General features: G+C 37.4%; 1 protein-coding gene across 2 annotated transcripts in view; it reads left to right on the top strand.

Annotated features, from left to right (window-relative positions):
- C3H1orf87 (chromosome 3 C1orf87 homolog) overlaps positions 1–14,187 on the top strand; it is a 97,512-nt gene that overhangs the window by 15,543 nt on the left and 67,782 nt on the right. For both annotated transcript variants that reach the window (XM_049879415.1, XM_049879414.1), the window contains exon 3: positions 2,705–2,921. In XM_049879415.1, the coding sequence (XP_049735372.1) occupies positions 2,705–2,921 (217 nt within the window). The remainder of the gene's footprint in view (positions 1–2,704; positions 2,922–14,187) is intronic.

Raw genomic sequence — 14,187 nt, 5'->3', positions numbered from 1 at the left:
CTAAGTGCAGTAGGATGAGTGATTAGGATCTGAGTTTCTGCAACAAGTTGGACTTAGGTGTAATCCTGGCCCCACTACTAAAAAGCTGTGCATTTGGACAAATCACATCAACTCGCTGAGCCTTAGTGTCCTCGTCCTAAAATAAGAATATGAACACCTGCCTATAGGATTGATCTGAGGAGTAAATAAACTAATGTATGCAAACAGATTATTGTGTGGTCGTCACGTAGTTAAATGCTCAATAATGCTATCATTTTTGTAACCCTTAAAGTTATTTCTCTTTCACATGAACTCCAAATAGCACTGGTTCTCTGAAATAGCCATTTGGCATTTATCTATATGCTAGCTATGTATGTTTTATATTATTGGTGTAAATTTCATATCAGTTTCCAACATCGTGTAGAAATATATCTATAAAAGTACACAAATCATAAGTGCACAGCTCACTGAATTTTCACAAATGGGATACATCCATGCAACAAACAGCCACAGCAAGGAACAGAATAGCACCAAAACCCTCAGAAGCCCCCTCACTCTCCTTTCTGACTCTACCCCACCAAAGGTCACCACTGGCCTGACTTATAGAAGCAAGTTTATACTAGAAAATTGTAACTTTATTATTTGTGTTATTTCAGACAGCCAAATGAAATTTAAGTGTCTTAATTGCAGAGACTATATGTTTTATCTCTTTTCTTTTTATCAGGAACTATTTGTTAAATATACACTGTCATTCTAATATTCTCATCTTTTTCTGTTGTCACTGACTACACCTGTCTGACAGACCCAGTCCTGGATGGGGGCCCCCTCTCTGCTTTCTTTGCAGCTCCATCAGCACTGTGGGTACTCCTGGAGGAGAGCAGCACTCTCTCAGGCTGATGCCGCAAAAACTTGTTGTCTCCAACCATACCTGGCCACTTAGTTATGCTCAGCCAACCCCTCTTATTTTTCTGGTCAGTTCTTTCTTCCATTCTTCACGGCAGCTATTTCAAGCCATTGCCCTTAATTCAGACTTCCTACCCATCACTTTCCGCATGAGCCCCAACAGGTAACCATACCTTGTATATCAGAGAAATTTCAAGCTGTCAGCAATTTGATTAAGTTCCTTTCATCAAATGTACAAATTTGCCTCTATCCTCACCTATCTCCCTAGGACCCTACCCTGAGTCTTCATTTCTGAACCTGCACTTTCAATGACATCCCATCTCACTTTGTCAAGGTTCATCTTACTTCATTACTTACGTCCTCTCCTTTTCTCCAGCTCAGCTGGCTCTTCACTGTTGGCATTGAAATGTGTTAAAGTCTCTCCTATCTTCAAGCCCAGTAATAATTAAGCCCTATCTGAAATGCCATGTTTCACCCCAGTCAATTCATCTCTCTCTCCTCTTGCAGCCAAACTTCCTCACAGAGGCCTTTATACTTCCTCTTCCATTTCTTGTCCCCTCCTCTTTCCTTAGCCCACATCAGTGTAGTGTTTACCTCTGTTACATCATCGAAACTGTACTTACCAAGATTTCTAATGATATTTTATGCCTAAATCCAATGGACACTTTTCAGGGCCTTCCTTTCTCAACAACATTTGACATCATTGACCATACCTTCTATCAGTGAAAAAGAGGAAGACCCTCAATGAGCTAGACTAACACAGTGGCTGCAACAACGGGCTCAAACACAGCAACAATAGTGAGTATGGTACTATGAGTCAGAGCTGACTCAATGACACCTAACAACATCATCATACATAAATACAAACATTACATACATGGATTTTACATAGTTGGGATAATCTTATTTTCCACTTATTTTTATGACTTGACATTTTATTGTGTCACTAAAATTATTCTTAATGGCTCCATAACATCCCATCATATGAACATAAAATGAGATCTCCAATCAATCTACCTATTACTAAATATTTAGCATTTCATTCTCAGGAATTCATTTAATAAATCAAATAATTTGAACTTCCTGACTCTTAATATGTCTTGTTAGGTCACCTACTGTAAATTTTATCTATTGCTATGACCATCAGCACTTGAGGTTTTTTTTCAAAGAAGTTTGCTGTATGTAAATGTTGCCTTGTTATTGCTTTGATTTACATCTTCGTCATTAAGCAAGTTCGAACAATTTTTAGAATTTTCTTTCCTATTTGTGTTTCTTTGAATAATTCCTATGGAGGATTTTTTTTTTAATTTTCTTTCTTTTTTGTTTTTTTGTTTTTTCCTTTTTCTCTATTTAATATTAAACCTAAATGGAGGACTGCTAAGACGGAAAAATCTGAAGGTGAGGCAATTGAGAGACAGAGCACAACTGGCGCTGGCAGCTTGCTTCAACTTTCTTCCTTTTCTAGTTGAAGAAAGAAAATATATATATTTGAAAGTGCTTGTTAGAGTTGTTATTAAGAAATGTGGTAACTGATAGAGTTTATTTTTGACACTGCCCAGTAAAGGCTTTGGAGCAGATGAATAGATTGTTTTTAGGAGTATGGGGAAGGGGGAAAGGAAAAGATAAAGCCTGAGAAGGTAATAACATGGCCTCTCCATGGTAAACGATCCACAGACAAATAACCAATGTTTACTTCTACCTTCCTCCAGGCTGGGTTGCCACTGCTCACTCCACCAAACTAACACCTTCCTTTTCTTGGACCAGCCCAGTGCAATCATAGTCTGCCCTGTGAGTAACAAAGTGCAAAACTGTTTCTTCACAGCAAGGAGAATGAAAACTTGAATGAAACTCAAACAGCGCTCCGGAAATCAGTGACTGGTCATGCAAAGCAGATGAGCAGAGAATCCCCAGCTTCCGTTAAACCCGCTGCTCAGCAAGTCAGTTGTAACCCAGATGACGTGGAAGAGATCGCGGACCCAGAGAACAACCAGAAATGCATCCTAACAGAAGCTCACAATAGCAGATTTCTGGACAGCAAAGTGAGTAATAATACTGAAGCCTTTCTTGGTAATTTGCTAGGAAAATTCAATGAGGATAGAAACATAAGCTCATACAAACACACACTTTTACAAATGGTAATGAATATATTCTGCATGAAATAGAAATTACAATCATTTGGCTCCTGATCTGACAGTGAATTTTGAAGTCATTTTGTATATTGCATCTTTGTTGACCACCAATTCATTTGATTGGTTCATTCTACTTGTGACTGCATCACTGTAGAAAAATAACTCAGTGATATAATGAGGGGTCACTGTACATGCAAATTTGGAATGTGTTTAGGGGTTTTGTCACTTTAACATTATAGGAAGAGATAATTCATTTTCAAAATCTAATGGAACCATGTCTAGATATTAGAAAATTCCAGCCCTAAACTCTCTTGATAGAAATACATATCACTCATTCTGTTAAGAATCAACCAAATAATGCACAACAAAATAATCTGATAATAATTCATCTAAATCATTTTAAATTTGTAATTAAAAAAGGAAGAATAGCAGCAATTGAAAACTATATCCAAATCAAGACAAAACTAATGATTCATTGATAACAAAGTACCATTTCTAAATATTGCTGGAATTGCAGTTAAACAGATACGTAGAGTAGGAGTTTTGCAGTGTTGCCAAGCATTAAGTGACAGCCAGATATTTTAGCAGAATACTGAATTAGAGTCTGCAGTAAACTCTAACATAACTTCTTTTAGTTTATGATTTTAATAAAAATTTAGCCCTTATTAAATCACTCAGACACCAGCCAGTCTTTAGTCATATGAGAAAATGAAACCCTATGGATTTGTGATCTTTTGCCCATAAGACCTGTGGAAAGGATCACAATTTTGGAACAGTTAGCAAACCCAGAAATGACCTTAGACTGTACTCTGCAAGGTCTAGTTGAGCCCTGAGGTTCAGAAATAAGAGACTTTCCCAATATGATAGTGGCACAGCCTGTGCTGAAACTTAGGCCCCTTAATCCCTAGTGTTGTTTTGGCTTCCCATAATAAATCCTTGATCTTACAGCCTGGTTGGAACAGGAGGTAATTATCCAGCAGAAGTGAAATAATCTATTATGAACGTCTAAAGACTGAATTTTTTTTTCCTTAATTGTAACCTTGATACTACAGTCATGTGCCACATAATACTGGTTCAGGCAACGTCCAGCCACATATATGTCCATGGTCCCATAAGGTTGTAATAGAGTTCAGAAATTCTGATTGGAGAACAGGACATAGTGGACATAACTGGACGTAGGGAGCACAACAGCTTACTGCCCACAACACGACGACACGTGTATCTCATGCCTCTTACATACAAAGTGATTACACTGCCAGGTTTATAAAGGTACAGTACATATATAACCTATAACACATATGTCTTGATCCAAAAAAAGAACCAATCCCATTGCTGTCAAATCAATTCCAACTCACAGCAACCCTATAGGACAGGGTAGAACTGCCCCATAGGGCTTCCAAGGAGCAGCTGGTGGATTTGAACTGCTGACTAATTGCCTTCAAATAAGTATCATCATTTGCTCCTTGGAATAAACCCTGTGAGGTAGGGGCCATTGTTGTTTCCATGATCATTTTACAGATGATTAAATTTAAAGTGTCTGAAAAGAATGGGGATAAGATGCTTACCCAGATTTTCTTTCTTTCCTTCCCCCCGCCTTATGTAGCTCATTGATCTTTCTAATTTTAAAACAGTATATGTAAAAAAATGGAGGAGAATATAAATAAGAAAAAAACACCAAAAAATACTGTTATCATTAAAAAAAAAAAAACAAACTCATTGCCATCGAGTCGATTCCGACTCATAACGACCCTATAGGAAACAATAGAACTGCCCCATAGGGTTTCCAGGGAGCACCTGGTGGATTCAAACTGTCAGCCTTTTGATTAGCTGCCATAGCTCTTAACCACTAAACCACCAGGGTTTTCTCACTATTATCATAGTGGTACATTTTCTTTCCTTCTTTTCTTCAAGCATAGACATGCAGAATGAGAATCACTATGTATATACCCTTGTATTCCTGCTCGATTAACTTCACATCAAGAATCCCTCCCCGCCTTTGGCATTAAAAAGTCATCCTAGATATTATCTTTATGGCTCTATGAGAATAATACTCAGAGCTAACACTTAAGTAGCATTTACTATGTGCCAGGCACTGTTCTAAGCACTTTGCATGTATTAACTAATAAACTACTTGCAAGCACCCAATGAGGTAAGAACTCTTACTAGCTTCCATTCATAGATGAAGGAACTAAGAAACATAGAGGTCAAATGCCCCTCCCAGGTCATAAGGCTGGGAAGCAGTAGAGTTACAATTTAAGCCCAAATCTAGATGCTAAATCACCAAACTGTATCCATTCCTTTATTGGGATATAACATGTTTCTTTTAACAAATTCCTTATTTCCAGTTTTTCTCTTATACATAGAAATCTGTTTCTTAATGCTCTTTCAGCCACATCAAGCGGCCCATTCCTGCCATGGACTCTGCCATTGTAATAATAGATAGTGTATTTGTTCCACCCATTATAATGGGTAGCATGTTCAGTGGATAAGGTGTTCTTGGGCCTCCATGACAAAGCTGGCTTCTGTGCTAATTCTGTGGTTCCAAGGGGAGATGATTTGCCCCTCCCGTCCCAGAATGCAACAGGATTTCTTAAGGGAGGCTCAGCGGGACTAACACCCAGCCACGAAACACAGGAAGGCCTCATGGGAAGTGTGGGGACCGACTAATTGGTTCTGTCTGCTGGGTGTATGGTGCCTGCCTGCCAGATGGCAGCCACAGTTGCCTGGTACAGAGACCCTCATTACCACCTTGACTAAGTGGTAAATGGAATCCTGCTGCAGTTAAAGAAGACAGGAATCGGCACTCCTTCTAGATCCTTATCCCTCACACATAGATGAAAATAAGCTTTCCTGCCTGGGACCTAACAGGCAATCTGGACTGGCTGAACTTATTCCAAAAAGGAGGTTGCTGATAAAGATTGAGCTAATGCGTATAAGGATGGTGAATGTGAAACTCTTTTCCAAATTACAGCTTAAGTTTGAAGAGCATCATTAGCAGGAGGTAAGTAAAGCTGAAAATGTTAAGAGAATCAATCATTTCATTTTGTGAGAACAGTAAGAGATCTTAGAAATCAACAAGTTCAAACCGAGCTCACAAATGAAGAATGAGAGGCCTAGGGAGCTTGAGTAATTTGTCCACGGTCCCACAAAAAAAGACCCTGGCTCTTCTGAGTTAAAAAAAAGACCTAAAATCTTTTTGCCTCTCAAATGCACTCCTTAAGGGCAGATTTTTGAAAATGCATATATTGTTTACATTGTTGCCCAGAACCATCAGCTCTGCCTTCTCTCAGAAAATAAAAAAGAATGTGTGACTAGCAACAAACTCAGTAGCACATTTTTGAAAATAAAATTAGAGTGTGCTTTTTGCATCTGACAGCATGAAAATGAACGTGTTAGTGCTTTAATTTTAATAACTATCACAGTTGATTGACACAGTGTGTTCCTTTCAAAGGCCTTTAGCTTGTTTGACCTTGTTCTCCACAGTAGCCCTGTGAGGTAGGTGGAGACCCATGATGTTATCCCCATTTTATAGATGCACAGACAGATGTCAAAGACAATTCCTTCCACTTGATGTGCATTGGCAATTCAGATTCAACACATTCAAAGCAGAACCTTCGATCTTGCTCTTCTTCCTGTGGTCTGTGTCTCACAGAATGACCCCACCACTCTCCCAGTTGCATCAGAAAGAAACCTTTCTCTCTCTAACTCTGATATCCAATCAATCACTGAATCCTTTAAGTTCTACCTCCTGCCTGTCCCTTAACCCTTTCATGCCTGGCAGTATGTAGAGTGACTGTGAACTTTTTCAACCTCTGATGTTTATTGGGAAGCTGCTGTACCATTGACAGTGTGTGCTGCCACAAGGCAGGGGTCTTTGTAACTGTTTGAAACTGAAGAAATGGGTTATGTGCTACAAATCACTATTTTTACAGGGTAGGGTATAGGTGCCTGAATTTTTAGTAGGAAAAGTAGAAATTTTGAACATTTTTATTTGTTACACTTATGTACCAACAGACCCCAGTGGGGACTCGGGGGTATAATCAGTGGTTACTTCATATGTACCACTAAACACTTAGGGTAGGCTCACGGGAGGGGGCAAGAAAAAAAAATCCATACTGTGTACCAAAACTTGAGACATATTCAATGATTCAGCATCCTTTCCATTAATGAAAACACACAGTATCAACAAAAAACACAAAACAGAAAATAACTGGATCACCAAAGCATTAAAAATGTTCTCTTCTGGAGATCAGTTTCTGACATAACAGTATGAGGAGCTCTCCAGTGAAACTGATGATAACTGTAAGAAAAAAAAAAAAAATTAGAGCCTCTGAAAATGGTCCTATGGGTGAACAGTAAATGAAGAAAAAACTATTCAAGAACATCTATGAAAATTCTGTAAGAAAGATGAGTTTATGGTATTGAACCAATCTGCTCCCTCTGTGCCTGCTCCCAGCTCAGTGAGGTGGAAGACTCCACTCCAGACTGCTGCAGCCAAGAACACAAAAGCAGGATGTCAGCTTTTCCCATACTGCCCCCTGCTACCTGATGCCGAGGCTAAATCCTCTCAGGATGTAGTTGAGAGGTAGAATCTCTTTTTTTCCTTACAGCCCACTGCCCCCATTCATGGAATGGAGGCTCTATTTGAGTACAGCATGATAAGAATACTGGGGCCCTAATCATTATTGCACTGGCTAGGGAGGTGTTCGATTCTGTGCCAGGGGAGGCAAGCCAAAAAGACCCTAAACTGCTGTCCTCCACCCTGCTTTCTGCTCCTCACCAAGTGTTCAGCTCCTGGAGTAGCGGGAATATCACTCAGAAAGAAGTTTGTCATTGTCTGCCCTCCCTTGTCTAGAGCCCTGGCTCAGATATTTTGCCTGGGGAGAGAAAGAGGCAATACAACAGAAAGTTTCTAAACTCTTCCCAAAAGAACTGACTTTAAGCCTAAAAGGTGTCAAGAATAGTGGAGGTTGTGGTGAAAGGCAATTGAGAGATAAAAAGAGAACCAGGGAGTAAGAAAGCTGAGAGGAGCCCTTCTGTGACTGGAACAGAAATCCAACACTGACCTCAGTTTATAGAGCAATTCATACTCCAGGACATTATTGCAAACAATAGAGCAATCAGCTGGCAGTTGGTATAGTTTAACAGCTAAGTGAGGTCAAGAAAACAGTGAAGGGAGCCCTACCAAAGCCACTGTCATCCCAGGGTGACCGTGGAAGTATCCAGTTTCTTCTCCCCTAGGAACAATATCAGAGGTTGAGCACCCACCCAAAAACCCATTGCCTTCAAGTTGATTCTGACTCATAGCGACCCTACTGGACAGAGTAGAATTGCCCCAAGGCTATAAGCTTTACAGAAGCAGACTGCCACCTCTTTCTCCTAGTGGAACAGCCGGTGATTTGAACCACGAGCCTTTCCATTAGCAGCTGAGTGCTTAACCACTGCACCACCAGAGCTTCTTGAGGTTGAACACAGTGGGAGTAAAATAGACTTCACTGAAATAATCCAGTCAGTCACTAAAGAAAGAAACTAGTAAATAACAATAGCAAGGCCTGAAGAAGAAAGAACAGTACCCAGATTTGCTATAACGTATTATCTAAAATATCTGGTTTCCAACAAGAAAAAATTATAAGGCATGCAAAGAAACTGGAAAGTGTGATCAATACACCGGGGAGGTGGGGGTAGGGGGCTGGGGAAGAAGCAGCAAAAAAATTCTGCCTGTGATAGAGATCAGATGTCTATCAGAAAAAGACTTTAAAGTAGCCATTGTAAGTATGCTCACAGAACTAAAGGAAAGCATGTTTAAGGAAGTAAGAAAGGTATGATGACAATATTGCATCAGATAGAAAGTATCAATAAAAACGTAGAAATTATTTTTTAAATACCAACTGGAATTTCTGGAGTTGAAAAGCACAATAATGGAAATGAAAAATTCACTACAAGAGCTCAACAGTAGATTTGAACCGGCAGAAGAAAGAATAGAGAGCTTGAAGATAGATCTTGACTATAACTCAAAAACCAAATACGATAAGAAAAACAGTAACAATTTTTGACTATACAAATATGGCCAAAACCATTGCAGGCAAAGTACATAAACACATGGCAAACGGGGGGAAAAAATCTGCCATTTCTATCATAGGCAAATATATCCCTAACATAAGAAATTCTTTTTTCTAAAAATTAAGAAGTAAAATGATAATAAACTATTAGAAAAACGGGCAGAATGTATTAATTAACAGTTCATAGAAAAAGAAATGTAAATGTCCCTTAAATGTATCAAAAGATGTAACCTTAGAACAAGGTTACCTGCAAATAAACACTAATCTAAGGTATGATTTCTCTCCTATTAGACTGGAAAAAATCCAGAAAACTGGCAGCATATTTTGTGGTAAGGCTATGGGGAAACAGATACTCTCCTACACTGCTAGAGGAAATTTAAAAATAAACAATTATTTTGGAAGGGAATTTAGCAATAATAAAATTCCATACACATTTATTTTTTGGCATGAAATTTCTTATAGATTTTCAGAAATCTAACCCAGAGATACACTGGCAAATGTCAAAAGATTTAGGTGGAAGTAGTTCATTGTGATATTACTTATAATATCAGAAGACAGGAAACAACCTCAATGCCCACCAAAAAGGAACTGGTTCAATAAATTAAGGTACATCCACACAATGAAGTACTATAAAACTATAAAAAGAAATGAAGAATATTGCTACATAGATAGATAGATGATAGATAGATAGATAGATGATAGATAGATAGATAGATAGATAGATAGATAGATAGATAGATAGATAGATAGATAGATAGATGATAGATAGATAGATAGATAGATAGATAGATAGATAGATAGATAGATAGATAGATAGATAGATAGATAGATGATAGATAGATAGATGATAGATAGATAGACAGATGATAGATAGATAGATAGATAGGCAGGCAGATGATAGATAGATAGATGGATGGATGGATGGATGGATGGATGGATGGATGGATGGATGGATGGATGGATGGATGGATGGATAGATAGGTAGATAGGCAGGCAGATGATAGATAGATGATAGACAGATTAGATAGATTAGATAATGATAGGTAGATAGAGAGATAGATGGATAGACAGACGGATAGACGGATAGACAGATAGACAGATGATAGATAGATAGACAGACAGACAGATAGATAACCTCTGCTGTCAAGTCAACTCTGACTCTCAGCGACCTTGTGTATGCACAACCAAAACAGAAGCTACAATGTCCTTTAGAACCTAATCTCCAAAGTGGCATACCCTCTCTTCTACAATAATCTATTGGTCACCTAGAAAACCCAACCCAGTGCCGTCGAGTCAATCGGTCACCTAGACAAACCCTAATAGAATGGGGGAGGAGACCACACAAGTAGTAAGAATATCAGGAGGCAGGGATCACCAGAACCACATGAACCTAACTGTGTATCAATTGACAGTAAAACCAACAGAGTGGAGCTACTTTAAATAACTTTAAAACATAATGACTTCACTGTATGTCCCTGATGGGATATATTATATACTTTTTAAAAAATATGTTTTAAATGTTTTCAGTAACCATTATGTTGATACCGTTATTCTGTATGTATACTGGAAGATAAAGCAAATGAATGGTTATTCTGGTATCGTTTTGACTTTGGATTTGGAGTATGGGAGAAATGAGATGTAGATATAATATTGATGAGATTATGTAAACTCCCTAATGTCCTACATTTAAGTTGGAAATGTGAGCATGAACTTGTTATAAATACTGTATTTCCTAGTCTGTCCACCGGAAAAAACCTAGAAACAAATGACAAACCCGGTAGTAATGAGCACTCTAGCACCCGTGTTCTAGTCCATAAATTCTGAAGGCTGACTCCAGGTTTGACCTTGACCTCAAATGCCTGCTTATACTAGAAGCAACAAAGATATCAAAGACCTTCCAAGACCTGTCCAAAAAGAAAAAAAAAAAAAAAAACACTCAGGATCTAACACTTCCACTAGCCAAAGATGGAACAATTTGGGCATCAATAAAAGCAATAATTGCAATATATTGAACTATCTAATATATTTAAATCTATGAGTTCTTAGTGATTAAAAACAAACAAACAAAAACTTCATTGTTCCCTCTGAAGAATGCTAGGAAACAAATTATACACTCATTATTTTGAATATAAACCCAGTGCCATTGAGTCAATTCTGACTCATACAGGGTCGCTATGAAGAATTTTGAATATAGTAAATAAAAAAAGAATCAAGCATTTATTCAGTCTGACTTTCGTATGCAAACGGTATCTTAGATAACCAAATAGTTGATGAGTGAAAGTTTCTGTTTATAGAAGTATTCCTATTAATAAATGAAGAAGTAATGACAGAATAAGAATATTGTCTTTTTTTTTTTAAATGAAACAATAGACTTAAGCAATCAATATCAGTGCCTGCTGACATCATATAAAAAAAGGCAACCAAAGAACGTTTGTTTCCATGGGGGAGTGCGCCACCTATGAAATAATCTTTCTAAAAAAAAATTGAACTTGAGTATGATAAAGACATTTGATCTGAATACTATTTTACAGGTAATATAAGGGAAAGAGGAAAATGCTAAATACAGTGAGATGTAATCAACAAAATCCAGATTGTGGAAAACTCTATGGGGCAGAAAATAGCTTTTTCAGCAAATTCATTGCAAGTAAAAATTGAAAAAAAAGAGAGGAGAGGAGAGGAGAAAGGAAAGGGAAAGAAAGGAAGAATTAAAAATTTTAAAAAACAGGCAATACTAATCAATTGCAATACATGAATCTTACCTGGTTTCTGTTTTGAATAAACAACTATAAAAATAAGATTTATCAGATATTTGAAGGAATTTGAACACTGACTGTATATTTGATGATATTAAGGAATTATTGTTAATAAAAAATTTTTTTTAGTGTGATATTATTGCAGTTGTATTTAAAAAGAGTCCTTATCCTTAGGCCAGTGGTTCTCAACTTTAATACGCATCAGAAATACTAGGGGAAAAAAAAAGAAAACCTGTTTCTGTTGAGGCAATTCTGACTCATAGTGACCCAATAGGACAGAGTAGAACGGCTCCTTAGGGTTTCCGAGGAGTGCCTGGTGTATTCAAACTACCGACCTGTTTGTTGGTCAGCAGACATAGCTCTTAACCATTACACCACCTAGAGTGTTTATTAAAACTTAGATTTCTGAGCCCAATGCTCAGAGATCTTTATTCAGTCAATCCAGAGCGGGTCTCAGCAATTGGCATTCCTAACAAGTTCCCAGGTGATGCCGAGGCATTTGGCCCAAGGGACACATTTTGAGAATACTGTTTTATAGATAAAAATGAAAACCAAACCCAGTGCCGTCGAGTCGGTTCCGACTCATAGCAACCCTATAGGACAGAGTAGAACTGCCCCATAGAGTTTCCAAGGAGCGCCTGGCAGATTTGAACTGCCAACCCTTTGGTTAGCAGCCTGTCAGTTGACAATTGCTGAAGTTGGGCAATGAGTATATGGAGTTTCATTATACTATTCTCTCTACAGGTGCCTGTATTTGAAGTTTTACATAATAAAAAGTTAAAATATAAGTTTCTACAAATGTAAATAAAACATTCAAATAATTACTTATAATATTTATTATGTTAATTTGTTGAAACTTTAAATCACATGTTATACATAAAATCGATTTGGAAATACTAACTTTTTCTAATTCTACATTTCTTAAACAATCCTTTTCAAACTTTTCACATTCATCTTTTCCATTGTTTTCTTCATTATCACTGGAGCTCCTTTTTGAGTCACTTAACGCTTTCTAGAATACAATAAGACCTTGGTCTAAGCTGTTTGAGAAACAGAACTTTTCAAATTTTTTTTTTTTTTGCTGTCTCTGGAAATTCTCTCTCAAGCCTCAGCTATTCATTGCCCAATAAGACAGTTTGTTGTGTACACTTGCCTTGTACAAGAGTATTCATCATTTCCACTTAAAGTCATTTTATTTATAAGCAATCTCTAAAAGACTTGTTTACACTTCCAGCACTTGCAAATTTCAACACCCCAAGAAGAGTTACTAAATCTGTGTTAAATTTCTATGCTTCATTTGTACCAATTCTTTTAGGTAAACATCGCAAAACTTGCATTGATTGAAGTCATTTCAGGATATTGTGTCTTCACCAAGCAGTATTTTGTGATTCCAAAGCAAAGCGAATGAGAGAAACCTATAGTATCAGAGACTGTAGACACTCTGGAAACTCATGAGATCATAGACAGGGTGATCCGTAAGCAATATTTACCCATTTTACCTTCTTTGACACTTTAGGGACACTCTTTGCTTTTGAAGAGCAAAAGCCAATGATTATATCAGCAAAAGGAGAAATCTAAAGCCCAGCATGTACTTGGCCTGAACAAGACATTATCAACATCTATGACTCTCAGTGCCTTTATTCGCTCCACAGATTCAGCTATGTTCTCCATGCTGTGAGTCAGCCATATACAAGACAGAGTCATGGCCCACATGGAGTTCATATTCTATAGGAAGGAGACACACAAAAATAACAAATATATAGTACACTTTTAGAATTTATAAAATATTTTAAATACATTATAACACGCATTCTTCACAGCATTCCTAGGAAGACAATAAATATACTGTATTTTTCCCGTTCTTTAGATGAGGACATAAAATTTAGTCTGTGACGTCAAGGCCAGAAACACTCTGAGAGCAGGAATCATAATTGTTCACCTCTGTATGTAGTGCTGAGGAAAAAGGAACTCAGTAACTTTTGGTGTTTAAATTAAAGTGGGCTAAAGAACACATTGACTATTGTAATGATGAAGTATTGATGAGTGCTTCTTTAGAACACCATTATCTAGAAATGTATCAGTTCTCAAAGGCAGAAAATTATTTACAGATATCTGAAAATAGAAATGTTTTACATTCCAAATAACTTGCCAAGAAATATATTCTTCTGATAACAGTGTATCAGAAGTACATGTAAAACACTTAAGCAAATATTTTTTCACAGTGAAATTGCTCTGTGGACAAAATGTTCAATCTCTCTCATCCTAGGGGAACAGTGAAAAGCAAAGTTTGAATCTTGTCTGCACAAATTATAGGAAGTAAATTTTGAATAGTCTGATTGTCTTAGTTAATCTACTGCTGCTGCA

The sequence above is a fragment of the Elephas maximus genome, chromosome 3, assembly GCF_024166365.1.
Source record: "Elephas maximus indicus isolate mEleMax1 chromosome 3, mEleMax1 primary haplotype, whole genome shotgun sequence".
In the NCBI taxonomy this organism is placed as follows: Eukaryota; Metazoa; Chordata; class Mammalia; order Proboscidea; family Elephantidae; genus Elephas; species Elephas maximus.
Note: the sequence above shows the minus strand (reverse complement) of the source record. Positions and strands in the feature narration are given on the sequence as shown.